The 25,372-nt window shown below is 40.4% G+C and overlaps 1 protein-coding gene across 1 annotated transcript in view; it reads right to left on the reverse strand.

Moving 5' to 3' along the window:
* Nucleotides 1–25,372, reverse strand: part of ZFYVE1 (zinc finger FYVE-type containing 1) — a 170,943-nt gene that overhangs the window by 19,357 nt on the left and 126,214 nt on the right. The window contains exons 8-9 of the mRNA XM_030214356.1: nucleotides 16,859–17,029; nucleotides 11,242–11,422 (exon numbers count right to left, since the gene is read on the reverse strand). Coding sequence (XP_030070216.1) covers nucleotides 11,242–11,422; nucleotides 16,859–17,029 — 352 coding nt within the window. The remainder of the gene's footprint in view (nucleotides 1–11,241; nucleotides 11,423–16,858; nucleotides 17,030–25,372) is intronic.

Below are 25,372 nucleotides of genomic sequence, written 5' to 3' on the forward strand. Positions count from 1 at the left end.
TTATTCAGGTTTGTGAAAATCCATAGTTTTTTGACTCATAAATGGTTGATGTTGCCAAAAAAAAAAAAAAAAAAAAACACAGACACAGCTGAACAAAGTCTCTATCCTGCGGAAAAACAAAGCTAACCAGGAGTGTAGCTCTTCTGCTTGCAGGATTGAAGATTTTAGGCCCTAATAATGTAATCACCTTATGCTATGTTTCATTGCAATAAGATGATGGTAGGCATACATCCTAAGCTTTTAGCTAAGGTAGTCATGGATTTTTACCTTAGTCAGTCATCCTTCCAACTTTTTCCAAGGACCCATGATAAAGACAAATGAATTCTTCATGTTTTGGGGTGCAAGAGAGCAGTTACTTTTTGTTTGGAGTAAATAAAAGACCTTAGACTTCACCCAGGTCTTTTTTGCCTCAGCAAACCTGGCATTGTTGTATCAAAAAGGCTATTTGGATAGTAGATTGCTTATCCTTCACTTACACCCAAGCAAACGGGTTTAGATGGGCATGTCAAGGGTTACACTGTCAGCATCATGGCTTCTATGTCAGTAGCTCATCTAATGTCAAGCTCTACTGAAGAGATTTGCAAAGCTTGACATGGAGTTACATACATATGTTCACATCCCATAGATACTGACTTCTGCCAAGAAGCAGGTTTGAGCAGACTATTCTTCCTGGGGGAAAAAAAACCCCTCTCACACACAGTCTCATAGCTGTTTTGTGTTACAGGTAAGCAAACTTACAGGGACCTCCCTGCAAAGAAACCGCATGCGTGTGTGGGAGAGGGGTTTTCAGAAACCAGCTCTGCAGGGCACGACCTCATACAAATGTCTTGAAAACAGGAGAGGATTGACAAGGTGTAGATGTGCACACTGGTAGGCTCTACACTCTATCAACAGCTGCCTGTAGGAAAGAAAGGGAGGAGTTGTATGGACAGGGGTTTGTGGATTTACACAAAAAACAGGACATCGCTGAAAAAAAAAAAGATGATTTTGCTAAATACTACGTTGTAAGTTTGCTTTACACATTCAACACAGGTTTTTTTTTTTTCCCTTTTCCTTTTGAACTGGCTGCAGAGAAAACCAGCTCTCTCAGGAGAGGCTCATGGGCTTCTGCCTGTGTGAACAGATCTGAAAGCCTAACGAGCCAGACTCCCCTACAGTTTCTTGTGTAAGTTAATCTTAAAACAGCTTAGCTTTTGTCTATATGTGCCCTTTAAAGCAAAGAGAAGGAGGGGTCAATCCTTTTGTTTTAAAACCTAAAAATGCCTGTCATTCAATAATCAGTCTGTTGTTCTTAAAAACAGATGGTTCTAATACAATCCAAATTAAAAAAAATAAGCACAAGGTATGCTTTTGAAAGAAATATTATATGAAAAAGAAAACAAATGTCTATTTTCTTTCCTGTGAGAAAAAAAGGTTAAGCTGTAAGAGGTGGTGTCGGGTTTTCTGACATCACTACCAGCAGTAGAAACAGGAAGTGGTGTAGTGTGACCAATTGTATCCGCCATCTTGGGAAAGGGGTGTGTGGCTATGACATCACTTCCTCTGGTGTCACTAAAAGGAGTGGGGTTTGGGGGTTATACATCAAGGAGGAGGGTGTGCTTAGACCAGTAGTGAGCATGGCTTGGGCATGTCCTCACTTCTGGTTGGCTGTTGGACCAGAAGTGGGCAGGCCACCTACCTAAAAATATGCAACTTAGCTTTGACAAATGCTGGTGAGATTAACTACTCATAACAATCTTCTATAAACATAGATGGTTCATCATTTACCCAACTTGAATCAAGTTTATCCCAAAATGAAATACGGTCAACTTTCCCCCCTTGTAAATTACTTAGTTTTATAACTCTTGTGTTTCTTGTTAAATTGTCTCCAGTTTAAATTAAATTTACATAAGACATGGTCAGACCATAAAGTAATGGACCAAGAAATGTCCGACAATGTGATATGAGTAGCCATTCAGTCATTCTGAGTATATGCAATTAAATCTAGCTGATGTCCTTTATCATGAGTAGTAGGCTGGGGGGGGGGGGGGGGGGGGGGGGGGGGGCGGGGGGAATAGTTTAATGCAAACAAGAAAGCGCATAATTCTTTAACTTTTGAATTATCCGTTTCCTCTAAATGTACGCTGATATTTCCTAGTATGAGATTATACATAGAATGGACTGAATTTCTAAGAATAAAATCAAAAAAGTAATTTTTGTTAGATGCCACTTCCCAGGAGAACAATAAAATAGTATGCAGGTAACAGTATCCATGAATGTCTCATCCTTCAGTTGAACTGCAAGTATTTCAAGCTCTGGGGTATTCAGTGTCTCTAATAATTTTACTACAAAAATATCCTTACATATAAAAGCAATATGTCACCTTTTTTTTTCTCTCTAGATAAGGAAATAATTTTACAACCTAATGCACAATGTCATTAATCAAAGGATCCTCATCTGACTGTAACTATGTTTCAGTTAAAAATAAGCAACCCAGATAAGTAACTTCCAGTCAGTCTTTTATGTGTTTTATTACCCACAGATCAGATATATATAGTAGCACAGGATGAGCACTGCCATATTATTGAGATTTATGTAACGAGGAATCTATTTTAACAATAGACTATATAAAGTTTTACGTTTCCCCTTTAAAATATGTACCATGTCTTAAAAGAAGGATATCGTGTACCGACATTAACCTCAAACGCTTTAGGCATAACATCAGAACAGTCTAATAATGTCTTAGGTCAAAATGATCAAACAGTGGTTTGGAACAACGAATAGTTGTTTAAATTGTAGGAAAAAAAAGCCAAAGTACAAAGCATGATTTAGCGTACCACCCCAGCCACCAAAAATAAGAAAACATATCAGATAAACCTGTAACCACCTCGTCTACTTACCTCTTTTAGAACAATTCCAGATTGAAACACTATTATTAATAAAATACAATTAACAACAAAAAAACAATTCTATTCAATGCACAGTTGCGTACAAACTTAGGAATGAAGAGGCGCACAAAGGGGTCGGGTGTACCCCTTTGGCACACCCCTTCAGCACAATGCCTCAAAGCAGCATCTATTAAATAGGAGAGCTTACGATGTCACAATCGTCCGATCCAGAAGTCACTGCTGCTTCTCCTACACCGGCAAATGGTAAGATTTCAGCACAGAGTAATATGAGCACAAGGTTCAGATCCCAAACAGCGTACTAGATAGCGTCAGACAGGTAATGGCATATGACATCAAAGACATAGATGTAAAATTCTGTGTCAATCAAAACAACTCAGCTAAAAGCTTGAGGTAGATATTACATACATGACAATATATATCCCTTACTTGCAGGGCAGTACTCAAGGTAATGGAGTGTTTATGAACAGAATGAACTGTTTGCCTGACAGCATTTGAACCATGCAAACAGTGTGCCACTTATATCTGTTCTTGCCAGCCAAGCAAGCATGACATTGTGCGCTACAGTGTCAAAAGCTGCTGAGAAATCCAGCAGTATTAGTTATCAAGGCAGATCCTCTGTAACAGTTTTCTGGAAATTGCCTAGCAGGGATTGGAAAACAGTCTTTATTCTATACCCAGGTATCTATCCAAGCAGACATGGATCTAGATAGTTTCTTGTAGCCATACAAGTCAGGGGTTTTCAACCAAGTCCTCAGGGCATATCCAGCCAGTCGGGTTTTCAGGATATCCTGAATGAATATGCATGAGATAAATTTGCATACAAAAAAGGTACTGCATGCAAATCTGTGTCATGCACATTCATTGTGGATATCCTGAAAACCTGATTGCCTTGATTTGTACTGAGGACTGGGCTGAGAACCAATGCTATAAGTTTTCCCCAAACCCAATCCCAACCAGAAGCAAGCACTAAGAAAGTAATAAAGAAGGGGCACCCTCAGATATATTAATTACCAATATGGGGGACCAAATTAATAATGACTGCTAAAAGGTGAACAATTGCATCTCTTTCATCGGGCCACCCTCTTCAGTGGATATATAGTGCAATATGTGCATAAATTTGCAACATCAAGGGGCACATTTTCAAAGCACTTAGAATTACAAAGTTCCATACGTTACTATGGAGCTTTGTAAGTCTAAGTGCTTTGAAAATATGCTTCCAAGTGAATGAAACGTAATCTTCAACATCACAAGATGGCGAACTAAGATACTTATATTATGAAACCGGTACCAACCAACAAAGGACGCTAAGAGCTCAGGAGGTAACAAGACTCTCTCCAAGAGATCACACCAAACTCCCCTAGTTAAAGATGCCCGCCACAGCGGGTTTCAGACCGGAGCTTTCTTCAGGGACTGGGGTGAGGGTCATCTCTTTATTGTGGAAACCCACGGTGGCGAGCATCATCAAATAGGTAAGTTTGGAGTGATCTCTTGGAGCGAGCCTTGTTACCTCCTGAGTCTTACGTTGGTGATTAATATATCTGAGGGCACCCCTTCTCTATTATTTTCTTAGTGCTTACTCCTGGTGGGATTGGGCTTCTATTATTCATACCAGCAATTAATTTACAGTAGATGGTGCATCACAGCCCTTTTTAGTGCTGTTGGCTGCTGCCAGTGAAAAAGGCGTTTATAATTTTTGTTGTGCCTTCTGTTCCCTGCTTGCCAGTTGCACTAAACTTTGACGGGCAGCAGTCACGGAGACAGGATGACTACTATTGTAGGCCTTTCAAGATTTTTTTCAAGGTCTTCCTGTTGGCTAGTTGAATGAGTCTTAGTTGGCTGCGTACAGTGGGAGGGGAGTGAGGATATGTTCATGTTAACTGTTGAGAGGCATAGTGGAACTGTCTTTATGTCTTGATGGAGATCTTTCATTTTGTTGGCAAAATATGCGGTAAATTCATTGCAAGCAAACCTTTGATGAATCCTTCTCCTTATCTAGTTTGTAAGCAGTTGGTTTTTTTCACTATATGCTAACTTTAGAGTCATTTGAGGCTTTGTGGAATCCTGCTGCAGTGCCCTCCTCCTACCCCTATTCTCTCCCCACCCTACACACATATACTTTCCCTCCTTTGGTGCACACTTTCCCTTTCAGTAAATGCTGTGTACTTGGCTGTGCTCTATTTGCTTCTAATTATTATGACACTGCCGGTACAAACAGCTCTGCCAGCGACAGTCAAAACATCAAGTCCATTTAAAATACAGCACTGGTCTTTAAAAAGATTACAATTTGCATACACTATCACCTGACAATGAAAACATTTTCCAGAGACCCAACTCAACCTTTGACTTTAGACACAATTTAATCTGTCATCCCTTCACAATATATTTATAAATGATTTAGAGATGGGAGTAACTAGCAAGGTAATTAAATTTTCTGATGACACAAAGTTATTCAAAGTTGTTAACTCGCGACAGGACTGTGAAAAATTACAGAAGGACCTTACAAGACTGGGCGGCTAAATGGCAGATGACGTTTAATGTGAGCAAGTGCAAGGTGATGCATGTGGGAAAAAAGAACCCAAATTATAGCTACGTCACGCAAGGTTCCACGTTAGGAGTTACGGACCAAGAAAGGGATCTGGGTGTCATCGTCGATAATACACTGAAACCTTCTGCTCAGTGTGCTGCTGCGGCTCGGAAAGCGAATAGAATGTTGGGTATTATTAAGGAGCCTGGAAAAGCTTGAGAGACATGGGTTGCACGGACATTCCACAGGATAAGGAAGGAGTACAAAGGCAACAACAAAGACAGCAGACCCCAGAAAAACAAGGCTGGAGGAAAATCGGAGGAGAGAAGAAAAACAGATCCCCGAAAAAAGCCAGCCTAGAGGCAGAACTGAGAGGAAAAGACTGAAATGTTAACCAGAGGACTGCTAAATGAAACTGTGGTAGTATGATACATAAGAGTTATATGGTTGGTTAAATGACAAATGATGCTTGGTGAGGGTATATATGGAGATGTAAATGGGGGAGGGGGAAGGTAAAGAGGATGTAAATGTAAGGGGGCAGCTCTCTGGCGCAGATGCACTACCTCCAGGGTAGCACTGGCCAGAAGAGTCCAGGGCCAAAATCAGGAGCCCACTGGGGGTGAGGGGAACAGAGGGGGAGGGGGGCGGGAGGGTGGGGGGAGGGGGATAAAGGTAGGATCTTGGAACGTTAACGGTTTGAATAATCCCGGGAAAAGAAGCATAGTTCTTAAAGAACTAAAAAGATTGAAGTGGGATGTGATAATGCTACAGGAAACTCATATCCAAAGACGAGATGAACATTTGATCAGCTATAAGACACTGGGGCAGGGAACCAGGTTGGCAAATCCCAAAGGAGGGAAGACGGGTGGGTTAGCGATCTACATTAATGAACATTTAAGATTTGTACAAGAAGATATATACAAAGGAGAGGATGGGAGAAGCTTAGCAGTTAAAGAGAGGATAGGAAACCACTTAATTACCTTCATCAACGTATATGCACCAAATGAGGGGCAGGGAACATTCTTTACAAAACTAGGCTTAGGCCTAAGTAAATTTGTCAGGGGACAGATAATTATGGGAGGGGACTACAACATGACTGCCTCTAGATTGGATCATTCCCAGGGGAGAGAAAGGGGAACGCGAGCACACAGGGGGAAATTTCTCAAATTAATGAAGGATTTAGACTTGGTCGATATATGGAGGATACAACACCCCGGTCAAAAAACATTTTCTTTTTATTCGCATGCCCAAAAATCATACTCACGGATAGATGCGATTTGGGGGAGTAGATCAATATGGGGGGACATGAAAGACTCAGACATAGAAAGTATACATACATCAGACCACGCACCAGTACGGGTCTTGGTGGGAAAAATAGAGATAGAGAGAAAGGAAACGGTATGGAGGCTAAACGAATCTCTGATAGCAGATGAAAAAGACTGTCAAGATATACGTAAAATAATAATAGACTACCTCCAAATTAACGATAAGGGAGAAGTGTCAGAGGGTATATTGTGGGATGCACTGAAGGCGGTGATTCGAGGGCATCTGATAGCAAAGGGCACATACAAGAAAAGAAAAAGAGAAGAAACAGAAATGTCAATTAGGAAAAAATTAATCCAATTAGAAACGCAGCATCAACTAGATAGAGATGCAAAAACCCTCAGGGAATTAGTACAATGTAGAGGGGAACTCCAAAAAATACAGATGAGTAAGATGGAATTTCATAGGATCCTGATGCAACAAAAATTTTTTGAATTCAGTAATAAAGCTGGAACCATGTTGGCACGCAGTTTAAGACAAAAACAGACAAGGAGTTTAATAACTAAACTAAAAACACAGGGGGACAGACTGGTATACCAAGATAAGGATATTAGGAAAGCCTTTGTGCAATACTATTCTAAATTATATGAGGCAGGGGAAAAAGCTTCCAAAGAGGACATACAAAGACAATTAAGAGATTTAGGACTTCACAAAGTAACGGAGGCCCAGAAATTGGAACTGGAGAAGGCCATAACGTTGCAAGAAGTATTAGAGGTGATCAAGGGGCTAAAAGGAGGGAAAGCACCGGGCTTAGATGGATACACCGGGAAATTTTATAAAGTATTTGGGACTTAGCCCCATTATTGGTGAGGGTTGGAAATGCGAATTTTGGAGGAAATGGGCTCCCTAGCAGTATGAAAATAGCGGGTATTACAGTATTACCAAAACCGGGAAGGGACCCAACATGTTGTGGATCATATAGACCTATATCATTATTAAATATAGATGTTAAAATTCTTGCAAAGGTTATGGCTGATCGTCTAGCCCTTATAATGCCACAACTTATACACACAGACCAATCCGGATTTATACTAAATAGAAAGGTTGCTGATAATATTAGACGTACATTGAATATTATATGGGGGGCGCAGAGAAGAGGAGATTCGTTGACGCTGTTGGCAATAGACGCCGAGAAAGCGTTTGATAGAGTGGAGTGGGAATACCTATGGGAGGTAATGAGGGCAATGGGCATGGGAATACCGTTTATAGAATGGATAAAAGGGTTATATTCATCACCGATTGCAAGATTAAAGATAAATAGGGGATACTCTGAAGCTTTTCACATTCAGAGGGGGACACGCCAGGGGTGCCCGCTTTCACCCCTGTTGTTTGCGTTATCCATTGAACCCCTGGCACAGAGAATTTGAACCTTGAGTGCGGTGAGGGGAGTTAGACTAGGAGGAAAGAAACATAAAATCGCATTATTCGCAGATGACATTCTATTCTATGTGGGCCAACCGATACACACATTACCCATCATAATTAAAGAACTCGAAACTTACGGGAGGCAAGCAGGATTTAAAGTAAATTACGATAAATCCGAAATAATGGGCATTACAACAACAGAGGCAGAATACACCTATTTGAAGGAAAGGTGCAATTTTAAAATAACGGAATTGGGATTCCGGTACCTAGGAATAAAAATTCCCAAAGATTTAAAGAATCTATATGCCTGGAATTATGAACCCCTGCTTAGTTCAGTGAGGAGGGATTTAAACAGATGGGGGTCAGGGTGGTTGTCGTGGTGGGGGCGGATAGCAGTAATAAAAATGAATATAATACCGAGACTTCTCTTTCTGTTTCAAACATTACCCATATTAGTACCGAATAGGGAGCTGACAAGATTACAATCAGAACTAGGGAAATTTGCCTGGGGTCGGAAACCGGCTAGGTTATCAAAGAAGATAATGTGGGGAAGAGTACAGGAGGGGGGGAGAGAAATGCCAAACATGCAATGGTATTACTGGGCAGGACAAATCACACAAATAGCAGAATGGTGTAAGGTAGACTTGTCACACATAACCACATTAGAGCAAGTGTTTGTCAGAGAGGGATACCTAGAGGGTCTCCTATGGGCCTCCATCCCAGAACAGAAATATGGGAAAATGACATTAAACCCGTTTATAACACACCTATTGACTCTCTGGGGAACCCTAAAAACTAAACTACGGGGGAGACAGCAGAGATCCTCTTATGCGTGGATTACGCAGGAGGAGGGATTCCCGGCGGGGAAAGAATCGGGGGGTCTTCTCCACATGGTTTCAGAAAGGTTTAATCAGATTTCGTGATTTTCTGGATGGAGGTCACATAAGGACATTTGGGGAGCTCCAAAAGAAATATGATTTACAAGAGTCAGATAAATATGCATATCTGCAAGTTAAACACTTCATTGTATCAGAGAAATGGACAAAACACCCACCAGCAGACCATGAGAAATTTGAAAACTTGTGGGGAGAGATAGATGTGACAGGCAAGGGAATTTCTAAGATATATGGACACCTTCGGGGCCAAGATTTTAGAAAACATGCTTTTATGGAAGCATGGGAACAAGACATGGGTCAGACTTTAAGCGAGGCCGAATGGAGGAGGGTGTGTATAGAAGTTAAGAAAACATCAATTTGTGTTTTGATCAAAGAAAATGCTTATAAAATATTGAGCAGATGGTACTATACACCAGACAAAATTAATAAAATGTACCCTGGGGCCTCTGCGGAATGTTGGCGATGCGGGAAAGGGAAGGGTACATTTTATCATATATGGTGGGAGTGTACCCAGATACAAGAATATTGGAAAGAGATAGTGAAAGAACTATCAATAGTTTTGGAAATTCCCTTCCCACATGAATCTAAATGGTGCTTACTTGGATGGGGAAATCATAGAGGGCAAAAATGGCAACAAAGAGTCAAACGGATGGGGCTAGCAGCAGTGAAAACGGTTATAGCACGCCATTGGAAAAGCAATCTGGGGCCCACAAATAATGATTGGAAGGTTAAGTTGAGAGAACTCATAGAACTGGACAAATTAACAGATAAAAGAATAGGGAGATACAACTCTGAGGCAAAAGAATGGGTACGGGTGCAGGAAATACTGAGAGATAAAGGGAAAGAAGAAAACGGTATGACATCCTGAGGATTAAAGGAGGGTGGGGGGGTTGAGGGGAGAGGGAGGAGGGTGGTAGAGGGACGGGGGGAAAATTGTTTAAAATGTAGATGAGCATTGTTACACTATTACGTGAAATGTAATGTTATGACAAGATATAACGCAGTTGTGATATTTTGCTCTCAATAAACTTTACAAATTTAAAAAAAAGAATGTTGGGTATTATTAGGAAAGGTATGGAAAACAGGTGTGAGGATGTTATAATGCCGTTTATATCACTCCATGGTGCGACCGCACCTTGAGTACTGTGTACAATTCTGGTCACCGCATCTCAAGAAAGATATAGTGGAATTGGAAAAGGTGCAGCGAAGGGCGACTAAAATGATAGCGGGGATGGGACGACTTCCCTATGAAGAAAGACTAAGGAGGCTAGGGCTTTTCAGCTTGGAGAAGAGACGGCTGAGGGGAGACATGATAGAGGTATATAAAATAATGAGTGGAGTGGAACAGGTGGATGTGAAGCGTCTGTTCACGCTTTCCAAAAATACTAGGACTAGGGGGCATGCGATGAAACTACAGTGTAGTAAATTTAAAACAAATCTGAAAAAATTCTTCACCCAACGCGTAATTAAACTCTGGAATTCGTTGCCAGAGAACGTGGTGAAGGCAGTTAGCTTGGCAGAGTTTAAAAAGGGATTAGACGGTTTCCTAAAGGACAAGTCCATAAACCGCTACTAAATGGACTTGGGAAAAATCCACAATTCCAGGAATAACATGTATAGAATGTTTGTACATTTGGGAAGCTTGCCAGGTGCCCTTGGCCTGGATTGGCCGCTGTCATGGACAGGATGCTGGGCTCGATGGACCCTTGGTCTTTTCCCAGTGTGGCATTACTTATGTACTTATGTAAGAAACTTTATTTTACTGTACTCATTTAGTCGCATTTAGTAAATATATCCGATTAGTTGCACTCATCAGAAATGTTCATAAAAATCTGGAAAACTCATTGACAAGCCACAAATCTAACCCAAGTATATTTCTTTTCTTAAGGTCTTAAAGACCACAGTCTTCTGACACAACCATGGCTCCATTTGGTAAGACTGAATCTTTATCTGCAATTTCAGGGTCATGCAGTTATAGTAGAGAATCAATAGCTGTCTTCATCTGACAAGCTGGCAAGGATATAGACTTTAGAAGATACATGCCATACAATGTTAACCTGTCTTACTTATTTATACTAGCTGGTTGGATGGAACAGTTCTATTTCTTCCACATAAGTTTTCAAGCAATGAATAAAAAAAAGGTCTCCAACTTCCCAGACCACCTGTTTCATACCACTGATGTGAAGGAAGAGATAGAAGAGATGTACACTATATGCTCACCGCAAGCAAGTGTCCTCAGGATTACCTGTTTGGGCAGCTTTCTGGTCATAGCAACTGTCACACACTCTGACTGGTGTAGGTCCCCAACCTCGCTCAGGAACAGGACAGGTCTTGGATGAGCAAGCATCACAGAAGCCCTCTCCACAGGCTCGGCAATGATGTTTGGTATCATTGTCTTTAAAGACTATTCCACACTTATTACATTTCTGTACAAATGAAAAGAAAATCACTTGGGTCCATTTTCATACCAGAACTGAAATGCCACACAAATAAGAAAAAAAACCCACACACCTGTAGAATTTCTTCTTGTTAACGTGCTTATTATAGTTCTGATCTCTGAAAACAGTGGGGTAAATATTCAAAGTCATTTACCAAGTTAACTTAAAGAATGAAAAGGGTAAAGGTCTCCTTTTCAATTTCAGGGCCCACATTCAGTTGTTAAACTTTGACTTGACAACCCATGTCTGGGCCAAAATTTAACCAATTAAAAGTAGCGCTTAGAGGCATGCCCAAGACAGTAATTAAAGTTAACCTGATAGTGTGAATATTCAGTGTTATCTGGCTAACTCAGAGCAAACAAATATGCTGCCCTAACATTATGGAATGTACGTATTTATTGGGATTTATTAACCACCTTTATGAAGAGATTCACCCAAGGTGGTATACATGAACTACAGTTCAACAAAAAACTTACAATTTTGTTAATAGCATAACAATAGTAAATGACCAAATATAAGCACAAATATAATCAATTAGTTACATTTGGAAACAACAACAGGACTAATATCAAACAGTATCTGAAATAAACACAGTTAACAGCATGGTGGAACAATCATATAACAGAAATATGATAAACATCAGTACAATACAAACAGTACCATAATAGACAACATGGGAAAACATTCAAACATCAGACATATAATACAATGTCAGCATACTAGGCAAAGGAACACTTAATATGCACACATCAGAACACTCAAATAACACAGATACAATGCTGTTCCTACAATATGAGACATCTTACTATGTAGGCAGGAGCCAAATGCAGATATATATATATATATATATATATATATATATATATGGGAATAAGACAGGCAGTACACAAAGTCAACTGGAATAAATAGATGGGTGACTAAACTCAAGAAAGTTCTATATACCAGGGCCAAGGGACAGTGGCGCACTGAGCCAACTAGCATTGGTGGCACCCCCTCAAATCGCATCATTTCTGGTCTCCCCGCAACACCCCCCCCCCACCCCCCCACACACACAGATCCAGCATGTCTCTTTCCCCTCGGGCCAGCCATTCTCCTCACACCCCTTTCAATCCTTTTTCCTCCCTCCTGTGTTCCCTCTCAACCCTGTGGGTCTGGCACTGCTCCCTCTCCGTTCTCACTCCCCTGCGGTCCTGGTAAGCAGCAGCAGCATGATAGGCTGCCTTTGGCCATCCCCTAGGTCTTCCCTCTGCCACATCCTGCCTCCTCTGCTGCCTCCTATGTGGATGGGATGCAGCAGAGGGAAGACTCAGGGGCTGGCCAAAGGTAGTCTGTCATGCTGCTGCTGCTGACAGCAACTGACAAACTTTACAGGACCATGGATTGTAAAAAGGAGAAGGAGAAGTGCCAGCCCACATGGAGAGACAGGACTGAGGGGCAGGGGAGAAGAGAAGGGGAGAGACTGGACCAGGAGGAGGCTGATGTGAAGCCCCGCCCAGCGCATCCCAGGATACACTGGGCAGGGCGCCACCATTTTGCAGGCGGCGCCTGTATTGGGGGGAATGGGGACCAGCTAGCATGCAAATGCATGCTGGACAGGACTCACCATTCCTCCCCAATAATCTGCAAACCCTAACACCAGCTCTGAGCTGGCGTAGGGTTTGCCGCAGCCAGTGCGCCAATCTTTGGCGTGCTGGTCGCTGATCATTGGGGATGAATAGGTTTTAGCATGCATTTGCATGCAATTTGCACTAAGCCCTGTTTTGCATGCATTTGCATTCTAGTTGCATTCAGACCCCGCAAGCGCGTTGTTTCACGCACTCGGGGGCTCTGATCATGGGGTGGTAGCAAACGCACACGCTAGTATGGCGCTACTAGCATCTAGTGCCTGCGTTTGCTTCTGATCATCGGTGTGTGAATGTGTTACTACTGTGCATCGGCCCCAACACTTGCAACCTGAGAGAAAATAGAGTAGCTCCCTTTAGATAAGCATTTCTATTGTTTAGACTTCTTACACTTCCCTCTCCCTATATTCAGGTGCCAATTATCAGGTCTGCATATTGCTACTGTATTCATACCTCCAGCATATCTTCTGGAAGGGGATTTGACTATTCTGGATCTGACAAACATGGATCAAAGGTTAGAAATGTGACAAAGTAGCTGAAATACAGAACTGTGCATCTTTTTTATCCACCAACCACGGAGCTTATTTACTAAACATTGTTCGTGCCAACCCCAGGCCTTAATGTGCTTTAAATAGCACAGACCTCCACATCAGTGTGCATTAGAAAGGAGATAACACAGCTTAATGCTGCCATTTGTATTCAGGAGATTTGAGTTCCTATTTATCCCATATCTGAAGCAACACCAACTCACAATCTTTTAAAATTTGAGATTCTTTGCATAGGCATGTCTCCTCTTACGGCTAGTTTGGACTGTGCTGTCTTCCCTATAAAGGAAGCTGTTTGGGATCTTGGTGTTTTGTTAGATTCAAAATTAAATTGAAAAATCACAGGTATCATCCATACACCTACAAATAGGTGGGAAAATGTGGGATACAAATGTAACAAATAAATAAAATAAATTATAACTTTTTTTTTAGTATACTACAAATAATCTGTCACCTTTAGTCATACCTTTTAACACCTAATTTGATGAAGGTGGCATAAGCACTTCTGATCTTCAGGTTAAATTATTGTAATTTGCTTCTTACTGGCCTGCCAGATCAGCAGACTAAGCTATTACAACTGATCATGAAGACTGCATCAAGAATCTTTGCAGGGCTGAAGCATTTTACACTGGCTACCAAATGAGGCCCATATTGTGTTCAAGATGATTACACTGATATTTCAAGTTCTGTATGATATGAGGCCTAGCTATCTTCGCAGCAGGTTAACTTATGTGCCTGCTTACACCTTACATTAGGCTCAGAGGGGGCTTGTTAACTCCAACTTGTGTCACTGCTCCTTTGGTGTGAACTCAGGCAAGAACCTTTCCAGTTGTGGCTACCCCGCTATGGAATTCCTTACTAGAGAAAATATGGCTCCAGGCAGACTATTTTATGTTCAAAAGAGTAGTAAAAGGCTGGCTGTTTAGGCAATTTTATCCAGGAAATTGATAATTTTTTTAAGGCAATGTAAATGTGTCAAACTGAATAAAAGTTTGACAAGTATGCCCTTCTCCTGGACTGTTAGCGTTGAGTATAGACAGATAACATTACATTAGGAAGGTGAAAAATATGGAATGAAGATATACAAACTAAAATTAGGTACACAAAAAGAGTGCATCTGGATCTGTGTATAAGTGTTCCCAGGGGTGTAGTCTGGGTGATGATTATATGTGTATATTTACAAAATACATATGCACACGTGCAGAGTACATAAACACATTTACACCTTCTCTGAAGCGGGTGTAAATTTGTGTAAGTGCTTTTGTGCAGTACTAGGTCTAGTTCTTGGTGTTTATTTTATAAAGACACATAGGCACCTACACTGTCTTTACAAAATAGGCATCCTGTTATACAATTAACCTTGATTTATATATTTGAGGAAGTCTTATTGAGTTCCTGTTTATCCTGTTCATGTTTAATGAGGTGATTGTAAATTGCATCAGGTATGGCAGGGCACGACTAATAAACCCAAATACATACTGCAAAAAAGCCAGAAATTAACTGTTCAGCTTGCAAATACATACTTAGCAGTTCATAAGTAATTATGATAAATTAGTACAATTCATATAAAGATGATGCAATTTATGTTAACCCGCTAGGTACAAACTTAAGATTGTGAGCCCTCCAGTATACCTGAATATAACTGACCTTGAGCTACTACTGAAAAGGTGTGAGCAAAATATAAATAAATGTAAATGTAATAATGTAAGATCTTACTATGCCTCAGAGCAGTGGCAGCATAGATTATTGGTAGGCCTTTTAAGCCTATTGTTTCTCCCCTTCTGTTAGGTTCCCCTATTATCCTGGTAGACTTTTTCAAGTATTTGGCTGTAACACCACTGACCTCTAGTTAAAATTTGACATTCAGGTTGCTCCCATTATTTGGGCTTCTTTTTGTGCCCTGACAGTTTTCTACCATCAGATGCTCTCTTGATTCTCCTACACATCCATGCGCTTCTCACCCCAAACCTTGTCTACTGCTATTCTGTGCACTGTGAACTCAGAGTAGTGGATATTAAAAACACCTTCAGAGAATCCAAAATACTGCAATTAAACTCCTCTGTTACACTTCTAAACATGATCCTATTACTCCTCTGTTATCTGAAAATTAGCTCTTAGGATACAGTTCAAGATTCGCCTCTTAACCATAAAACCTTCTTTATCTTGCTGTTTTTAGCTCTCTGCAAACTCCCTATTCACCCTTCACGCTTTCTGGTCACAGGATAGTAATTTCTTAACAGTCTCCAATAAGGCAAACTCATGTCTAAATTTCACTAGATGTTCTGCTTTTTATTACCTGGTACGCTCTCTTTCAAACTCACTGCCACCCTCTCTTCGCACTGAACCCTCTTACAAGAAATTTAAGGCTGACCTTAAAATGTACCTTTTCAGTTTGGCCTTTAGCAGTAGTTTCATACATCCCCTTGAGTCCGTAGATAGGCACATTTAAGTATCTGGGTTGCACACATTAAGTCTCTGAATGACTGTTTTCTTTCTTTCTTTGATTACTCTTCTTTTCATGACCCAAGAATAGAAGTTCCCTTTTCTTTCTTCACCTTCCTCACCCTACTATATTTTGTTATGTAAACTGCTTTGCTATTATTACTTTGAAGGAAAGGTAATATGCTCCAATCCCCACCCATTACCAAGGCAGGCCCTTTCCCCTCCTACCTTTTCGGACATTGCCCAAATGAAAAGTGAAACAGCAGAGAGTTCAGTTTGATGTCAACCAGAGTCATTTTGAATTTGATGTCAGCTGCACTCATTCCTGCTTTGCTCTTTGTTTGGACAATGTCCATAATATGCGAGTTAGAGATTTAAAATCTCATTAGTAAATCTGATGTTGCCCAATATTAATAACCACATTAATGGTAGATTTTAATACTATTTAAAAAAAACAGAATCTTGCAAGACCTTAAACAAGTCACTTTACCCCTCTGTGATCAATTTCAGATAAGTTAAAGAACAGAGATTTTGGTAACTGTACAATTTATCTTTTTTGGTGTTCTACACACTAAATATAATGTGCAAATAACAGATCCATGATACCATGATCACCATCATTTAGTTGGAGAGATGCAAAAAAGAAGGGACAAAATTCATTCTTTGTCTCTGCATCCCTCTTTTCCCCTGTCCATTTGAAGTTTGATATTTCCTCCTGACTCTTCCAAAATCAGTGAGAATTTCACAAGAATGCACCATTAACCACTTTTAAGTTATTCTAAAACATGAGATTAAGTGGAAACGCTGATAGTTACCACTATCTGGGAGTTTGGTCTCCAGTAGGCAGGGGCAATCTGGTCTGTCAGCCAGGATGTCACAGCTTTTGTGGGTCCAATGCTCAGCTCAGATACAGACTGGGCCATGAAGTTCATACCATCCAGCAAACGCTGAGCTGCGTTGTTGTTATCTTTCAAAAACCCATCTGTCTAAAATATAAAATTTTACAAGTTGCTATTAAATCACACCTAAGCAAAAATGTTTCTCCTTAGAATTTACTAGGCCTTGCTTCCTGTTAAAACAAAAAATCTATGCTGTGACAATAAAATCAATGCTTTAATTTTAAAGACCATGGAGAACTTAATTCTCATGTTTTCTTAATCCAACAATTAATATAGTTATAAGAAATAAATGAAAAAGCAGTGATAGATATCACTAAAACTATCAACATGAAACATACAGGAACTGCTGCATAAGGATTATTCATACAGTAAACATCAGATCTGAACAATGCACATGGTTGGCTCAGCAAGTCTGTGAATCTTCAATGCTAATGGTGATTTTAGTTCTATATTGGATTTAAGGATGTAGTTATCAACCTGGGCTACTGGGTTACGAAGTGTTATTTTATCACTGACTTGTGCTATTTTAGTACAGGTCCCATTTTATGTATGAAACCAAGTTACTAATAAATGGGGTCAACAATAACATAGTTTAACGGTAGCACAAGTCAACAACTCCCCCCACCCCTGACCTTAGTTATCTGTAGAATTATATTCACTTTTGTAGTTTTATGTTTCTGAACTTGCCATTCCATTGACAGCAGCATTTCATGAAAGATGCAAGGAAGGAAAGATTCTGGACTACCTGTGTACTACCAGCTCTTGCTTGGTGAGACTTCAGCACACCTGTCCCACTATACCACCACCACACCACAGGCTAGGTACATGTTCATGCTTTCTTTGGGTGGCTGTACATGCTAATCCACATCACCAGCTGATATGAATTAATCACTATGACTGATGCAATTGGTCCAAACTTTTATAAGGATGTAGACTTTATTGTCGACTACTGTAATATTTGATCGACTGCAATTTAAGTGTAGTATTTAAAAAATAACTGATGTTAAGCCTGTGGCAGGCTTAATGCCAAAAACAGCCATGTAGGTTTTTTTTAAATCTACTTTGCGGTAAAAAGATATTCGATCGTGTTCCACTGTTAATACATAGTGAACACTGGCTCCCTATAGTTTACAGGGTTCCTTTTACAGTTGATGACTGTTTATCAGGTTTATCATATTGGTATCCAATTATTTTTTTTAACTTTTATTTATCAATTTTAAAGTACATAAATGACAAAAAAAATAGTCATAATGGAAACACAATATAAATGCAATGAACATCAGGCATATTAGGAAAAAAAAACAACTACTAAATTCCATATATTGCTATCAATCCACAAATGGAAAACAGAAATGTGGAAATATACTCTTACTACATATTTAAATAAAGAAGAAAAAAAAAAAAGATAAGGCTATCTAGGCTATCCGGTGGCTTGGCCTAACATACTAAATGGAAGTTAGCCAGAAATGCTTTCAGGAGTGCTAGAAGCAACTACCCCCTTTACCAGAAAGAAATTTTGTAAGCTACATAGAATTTTTAAAAAACATATTTATTTTAAAATTTTTATACCACTTATAACCTAGGAGGTTTCTATATAAAACGTGCATAATAAAAATCAAATATAAGACTATAAAACAAACACAAAAGCATGATACACAGAGTTTTGCTTCCAATATCTCACCCCCTGGTGGGTGACCAAACATTTACAAGGGTACCTAAGAACAAGTCACTCCTGAGAACCTGGGGTCTTAAAAGTAAAAACTGTCTACGCTTCGTCTGGGTAACTCTAGAGACATCAGGATACATTCAAAATTATAAGTCATATATACAAATTAACTCTGTGCTTAACAACTTAAGCAACCAGTCCCTGTCAGAATCTAAGGCTAGTTGAACCAACAAAGTAGCCGGAGCCATTGCCTTTAAATCAAGTTTGTTCAGGGGAAGATTTCTTCTTCCCTTCAGGCAAGCAGTAAATCTTTGAGATCAGCAGATAAGAGGCTTCAAGAACCTTTAAGAGCTCAGAAAGATATATTTTAAACATGTCTCGAGTGGAAACAGCACAGGCTTTAAGAAAATTAATCAATCTGAGGTCCTACCACCTGAGCGCATTTTCCAAATTCTCCAACAAAGCGGATACTCCCACTATCTTTCATTCATGTTTTGACTCTGGGTCTCAAAGCTTCAAGTCTGGCATTGTATCTTCCAATTTTCGTTTCAACAGTACATAAGCTTTGTTTGGTAACAGTAAGATCAGTTAGTACAGTGGGAGACCAAGGTTTGTATCTGAGTGCCCAATTAACCTTGCAAAAAAGAAACTGCCTCCCAAATGGTCTCAAGTGTAAAAACATCCGGTATTGAGATAAGAACAAACATCAGCTTAGGCCCCAACAAAGAAACCTAAGTATCTGCAGTCCCAGAATACATGACCTGCTTCAACACATCCTCCTCTGACTGCTGACCAAAACCCACAGGTGGCAACTTCAATGACTGCCCCTGATTCCCCAGAGCACAGGTTCTTCCACTGCCATGTGGCTCTGTAGCAGGGCTGCCGAACCTCACCCTCTGAGAGTTCTCAGATGATGCCGCTATTGGAAACAGCTGCTCTGGTGGGTCCCGCTGTTCTGGGGGTAAATTGACTGCCTCAAAGGAGGTAGAACTAGCCTCCGCATGCTTGCCTCCTCTGGAATCTGAACAGCTGCACCATGCTTAAAGGCATCCATGGGTCCCACCAAATGCGGTGTCCAATTATTTCCATCAGATTTCTCGATACTCTACCTGCACCAGTTCTGCATCTTCTCGGTTAAACCCAAACGACTCTGCTAACCATCCAAACCCATCGGAAGCATTCACAAGAAAGTCTTGCTTTACTGTATTAGCACCAACCCTTTGGACACCCTGTCACTGGAAATTAGACTTGAACCTACTTTCACAAAATTTAAAACTTCTTTAAAATGTTTTTTTTATTTTTATTACATTTGTACCCCGCACTTTCCCACTCATGGCAGGCTCAATGTCATTCTCAGGCATTTTTCAATACTGACCACTTTCTGCCTTTTTCATTTACTGGCATCTTATGCTGTCTTCCCCTCGATGTCCAAGTCAGATCCTTCTTTCTGACTGTAAGGGAATCCATGGGACTGTTAGATCACAAAGGAGCAAAATGGGCACTCAAGGAGGTCAAGGCCATTGTGGAGAAGCTGAATGAATTCTTTGCTTCTATCTATACGGAAGATGTAAGAGATCTACCTGTACCGGAAATGGTTTTCTTTTTTTTTTTTTTATAAGTTTTACAAATTAAATCCAAACAATTTCACTTGTACAGAAAAGTGTTATACAAGAAAATTATAACTGCTCATAAAGAAACATTTTTAGAGAAAATATAATAAACACTCAAGTCCACAATATTAGGATCCAGGACTAAATAAAAGAAAGAAATAAAGAAAAATTAAAGGCAATATTATACCTGAGGAATATAAGCTATAAATTAATTATATACAGAGCTTTACTTAATCTCCTGAAACTCTTTTAGCTGCTATAAAGGCTGACAAGTGAGAAGATTCAAAGAAAACATATTTAACAGCATTATATCTAATACATTTACATGGATATCTCAAGAAAAAAGTTCCACCTATTTGCAGAACTCCAGGTTTCAATAATAAGAACTGTTTACGTCTCTATGTTGAGTATCTCTTGATACGTCAGGAAATAATTGAATCTTAAAGCCTAGGAACAATTTCTCTCTAATTAAAAAAAGCCCATTTGAAATAACAATTGCTTATCAGGGGACAATGCCACTGAAGCAACCAAAGTCGCTACGGTGGCTAATTCTGAATCCAGTTTAGCGGAAACATCCAAAGAATTTTGCTGCTGTTCCACTGCTTTTCTTGGTAAATATTAAGCTTGTGTAAAAGGAGGAAATATATCTTCTGGAATTCCTAAAATTTCCTTCATGTAATGCTTCACCATTTCCAAGAGCCTAACCGTAGTTACCCTTGGAAAGTTTTAAAAAACGAAGATTATTGCTCCTTGCAAAATTTTCAAAAGTTTCACACTTAGTTCTCACATTAGACAAGTCTTTAACTAAAGAGATCTTTACATTTTGAATATTAGAAAAATCCTTGTCAATTTGATCCATTCGAGAGTGCAATTCCTTCACCTGTATTTCAACATTTCCCACTCTGTTCTACTTGAGAGCTTCTGTGTAAGAGCAGCAGTTTTTGTAAGAAAAGTCTTAACCTAGATCAGAAATTAAAGACCATAAAGAGTCTAAAGTTACTTCAGTAGGCTTCTTTCTTAAAAATTCAGGAAAAGAACCCAGCACAGATTGATAAGTATCACTTGTCATTTCACGTTCAGGAGCACTTTGATCCCCCATCTCACTCACAACAAGTTTGTTTTCCCAGGACTGCGCTTCCAATCCATCTCCTCCAATCTCCCCCCGATGTAAGTGAGCCTCACTCAAAATGGTGCCTTGCATACTTCTCAGAGAAGGCACCATCAATTCAGAGAGGGGAGAACTCGAACCTTGTGGTTGCGGGGGAGGAGCTCTTTCATCAGGGCTCAGCATCATCTCAAGCCCAGGAGACGACGACGCCTCCTCTTTCAAGTCGGCATCTCCACTGGGTACGCTCCTGACTTCTCCTTCAGCCCCCAAGACTCCTCAAATGGCAGGTCCATTGGACCCACAATAGGGGAAACAGGCAGTGGGGAGACTCGAACCGCTGCTTTACCACGGCGTTTAGGCATTTCTCAGAAGAAGAAAAGGGGAGTCTGCTGCTCCTCAGGTAAGTGCGGCCATCTTGGATCCAACCCCCAGAAATGGTTTTCAAGGGTAATAATGCGAAGGAACTGAAAGAAATCTCAATGAACTTGGAAGATGTACTGAACCAAAATGACAAATTAAGGAGTAGTAAATCACCTAGACCAGATGGCATACATCCAAGTGTACTCAAAGAACTCAAGCATAAAATTGATGATCTGCCATTAGTAATTGTGCACAGGGAGACCCCTGCATTTGAAAAGCAGAGAAAGGGATCCTGACAAGAGAGGGCCTGAAGCTCTTACGTGCCAATGCAATAGCCACCAAGAATGCTGCCTTTAGTGCAAGAGTTTTCGAGGAGGTCTTTTGGAGTGGCTCAAAAGGAGGCTTCTGAAGAACGCAAAGGACTAAATTAAGGGTCCACTCTGGACACGGTATGAAAAAGGGAGGCCACAAGCAGCCCACTCCCTGCAAGAATCAAAAGATATCCGGGTGAGGCTCAAGAGATGTCTTCTATAGTCAGCCCCTGAAACAGGCCAAAACCGCAACCTGAACTTTTAGAGAAGACATGCCTGAAGAAACGCTAGGATATGCACAATCTGAGCAGAGAAGGGAGAAAGTCCACACTCAGAACACCAGCCCTTGAATGTCCTCCATACCCTCGCATATGCCATGGATATAGAGCCATTTCCAAACCTGAAGGTAGCAATGACTAAATCAATAAGTTTTTCATCTTAACCGAGCCCTTTCAATTGCCAAGCCAAAAGACCAAAAGGGCACGGATCCTCCATGAGCACCAGACCATACATCAGTAGGCTATGTGCCTGCAGAAGACAGAAAGGATCCTCATCCAGAAGCTGAATTGGGTCAGAGTATCACGGCCTCCATGGCCAACCCGGGGCTATGAGAATTATTCGACTCCAGTGCAAACAATCCTTTTCAACACAACCTACCACAGGCCAAGGAGGGAAGACATACAGTATATCGTCTCCGGTCAGGACTGCAGTAAGGCATTGATCCCCATAAGCCTGGTTCCTTCCAACAGCTGAAGAACTTGGGCAATTTGGCATTCCTTTTTTGTTTGTTTGTTTTTTAGCTTAATAGAGACGTGCTGAAAGAGAAGATGCCCTTGTTCTGTGAGATGCGCCGAAAGAAAAGGTGCCCCAGTTTTGAAACTACAGGCACACAAGAGTGAAGGCTGGCGTTGTGAGATTAACTATGCAGCTGTAAATACTTATTAAGCATGTGATCAGAACTCTTCCACCCTCTGAAGAAGCTGAGGTGAAATGGAAGTCCCTGTCAGGAAAGATTATAAGATAAGTGATGTTTTCAATTCCAACTTCAAGCTTAAAGGAATTAAAAACTGCTGATCTGAGATGCTTATTTTTGAATTGTATGTCATGTTAGCCAGTAACATTTGAATGAGCCATAGTTTGTACGATAAGGCACAGGAGTTGCATTATGATATATGGACATATTTTTGATTTTGATATTATAAAATTACACACACACACACACACACACACATATCTATATCTATATATATCTATATCTATATCTATATATATATATATATATATATATACACATATACACACACATATCTATATATATAGATATATATTTTTTTTGAACAGCAGGTTCTTTGAGCATTGATTATAATTAGGAGTCTGAATGCTTAGAATATTAGTCTTTTGTCCAATTACAGCTGACTCACTGAGATCTTTTTTCTCTTTTTATTATTTGATTAGTGCTTTATGAAAGAATATATATTTTTTGTTTGGCACTATTGATCCACTAAGAGTTCATTTGTTGCTACACATTTTGAATTTATGGGAATTTTTTCTACTACTACTACTTGTTTTTCAGTTAAAATATTCCTTTTGGACACCCTCAAGTTCAGAAGCAGAGAACCCCCATCGGGACACTATCAGCTGAAAACTCTGGCTGGATAGTTCCCATTCTCCCAGGTCCAAGGCGTGCCTGCTTCCAGGAGTGGTCAATCCATGTCACAAGTGCCTGGCTTCCCCTATGTCCATGTCAATAACAGACTCAAAGAATAGTTAAGCTTGACAAAGGATGTGGTAATGGTGATTAGCATATCTGGATTTTAAAAATGTTTGGATAATTTCCTGGAGGAAAAGTCCATAGTCTGTTAATGAATGGGCATGGAGGAAACCACTGCTTGCCCTGAGACTGGTAGCATGGAATGGTGCTACTAACTGGGTTTTTGCCAGGTACTTGTGACCTGGACTGACCACTACTGGAAGAAGGATACTGGACTAGATGGACCATTGGTCTGACCCAGTATGGCTATTCTTATGTAATAATTCCTAGCATCCTGTTCGCTTTTTTGGCTGCTGCCACACACTGGGCAGAAGATTTCAACGTATTGTCTACAATGACACCTAGGTCTTTTTCTTGAGTGCTGACTCCTAAAAGTGGACCCTAGCATCAGATAACTATGATTCGGATTATTCTTCCCAATGTACATCACTTCATATTTGTCTACATTAAATTCCACCTGCCATTTGGATACTCAGTCTTCCAGTTTCCTAAGGTCTTCCTGCAATTTTTCAAAATCCGCATGAGTTTTGACAACTTTGAATAGTTTCATGTCATCTGCAAATTTAATCACCGCACTCGTTCCGATTTCCACATCATTTATAAATATATTAAATAGCACCGGTCCCAGTAAAGATCCCTGTGGCATTCTACTATTCATCCTCCTCCATTCAGAAAAATGGCCATTTAATCCTACCCTCTTTTCTGTCCAATAAACAATTCTTAATCCACAGAAGCACTTTGCCTTCTATCCCATGACTCCTTAATATTCTTAAGGAGTCTCTCATGAGCTACTTTGTCAAAAGCTTTCTGAAAATCTAGATACACTACATCAAACTGGTTCACCTTTATTGACATGTTTATTCACAACTTCAAAGAAATGAAGCAAATTGGTGAGGCAAGACCTCCCTTGGCTGAATCCATGCAGACTTTGTCCTATTAAACCTTGTTTTTCAACGTGTTCTGTAACTTTACTCACCTCCACATTCAAGGACCCAGCGATGTGAGCTGCTGACAAGCACAGAAGAATTTTCTCTGCCCAACTCATGAGGGAGGCTGCCTCCACCACCATTAGATGGCTGAGGTTCCAACCTTGCTTGCTGATATAAGCCACCGCCATCACATTGTTGGAGAAACTCAGACCAGGGCTCCCGCCAGAAAGAGAACAAAGTCACATAAGGCATTCCAAACTGCCCTGAGCTTGAAACAACTTATCGACCACTGAGATGCCTGTTCTGCCCAGGTGCCCTGTGCCAGATGTGACTTGCAATGAGTTCCCCAAGCTGACTTGCTGGTGTCACCATCTCCCATTGTGTTATTGGAAAGGGAGCTCCAATAGTCAAGTTCCTAGGTGACAACCACCACTGCATACTCTATTTGGCAGCCAGCGTACAAGAAAAATGAAGGTTCCACTTCTGTGACACTGGAGACCAGTGGCTTATACGGGAACTCCTGCAAAGGCTGCATATGAACCCTTGCTGATGAAACCACTTCTATCGCCGCCGTCATTGACGCCAGAACCTGAATGTAATCCCAGACCCTAGGCCTGCCTTGTCTGAGGAAAAGGCGAATCTCTTGAACCAGCTTCGACTGTGAGGAGGATCCTC

This window comes from Microcaecilia unicolor, chromosome 9 (genome assembly GCF_901765095.1).
Source record: "Microcaecilia unicolor chromosome 9, aMicUni1.1, whole genome shotgun sequence".
In the NCBI taxonomy this organism is placed as follows: Eukaryota; Metazoa; Chordata; class Amphibia; order Gymnophiona; family Siphonopidae; genus Microcaecilia; species Microcaecilia unicolor.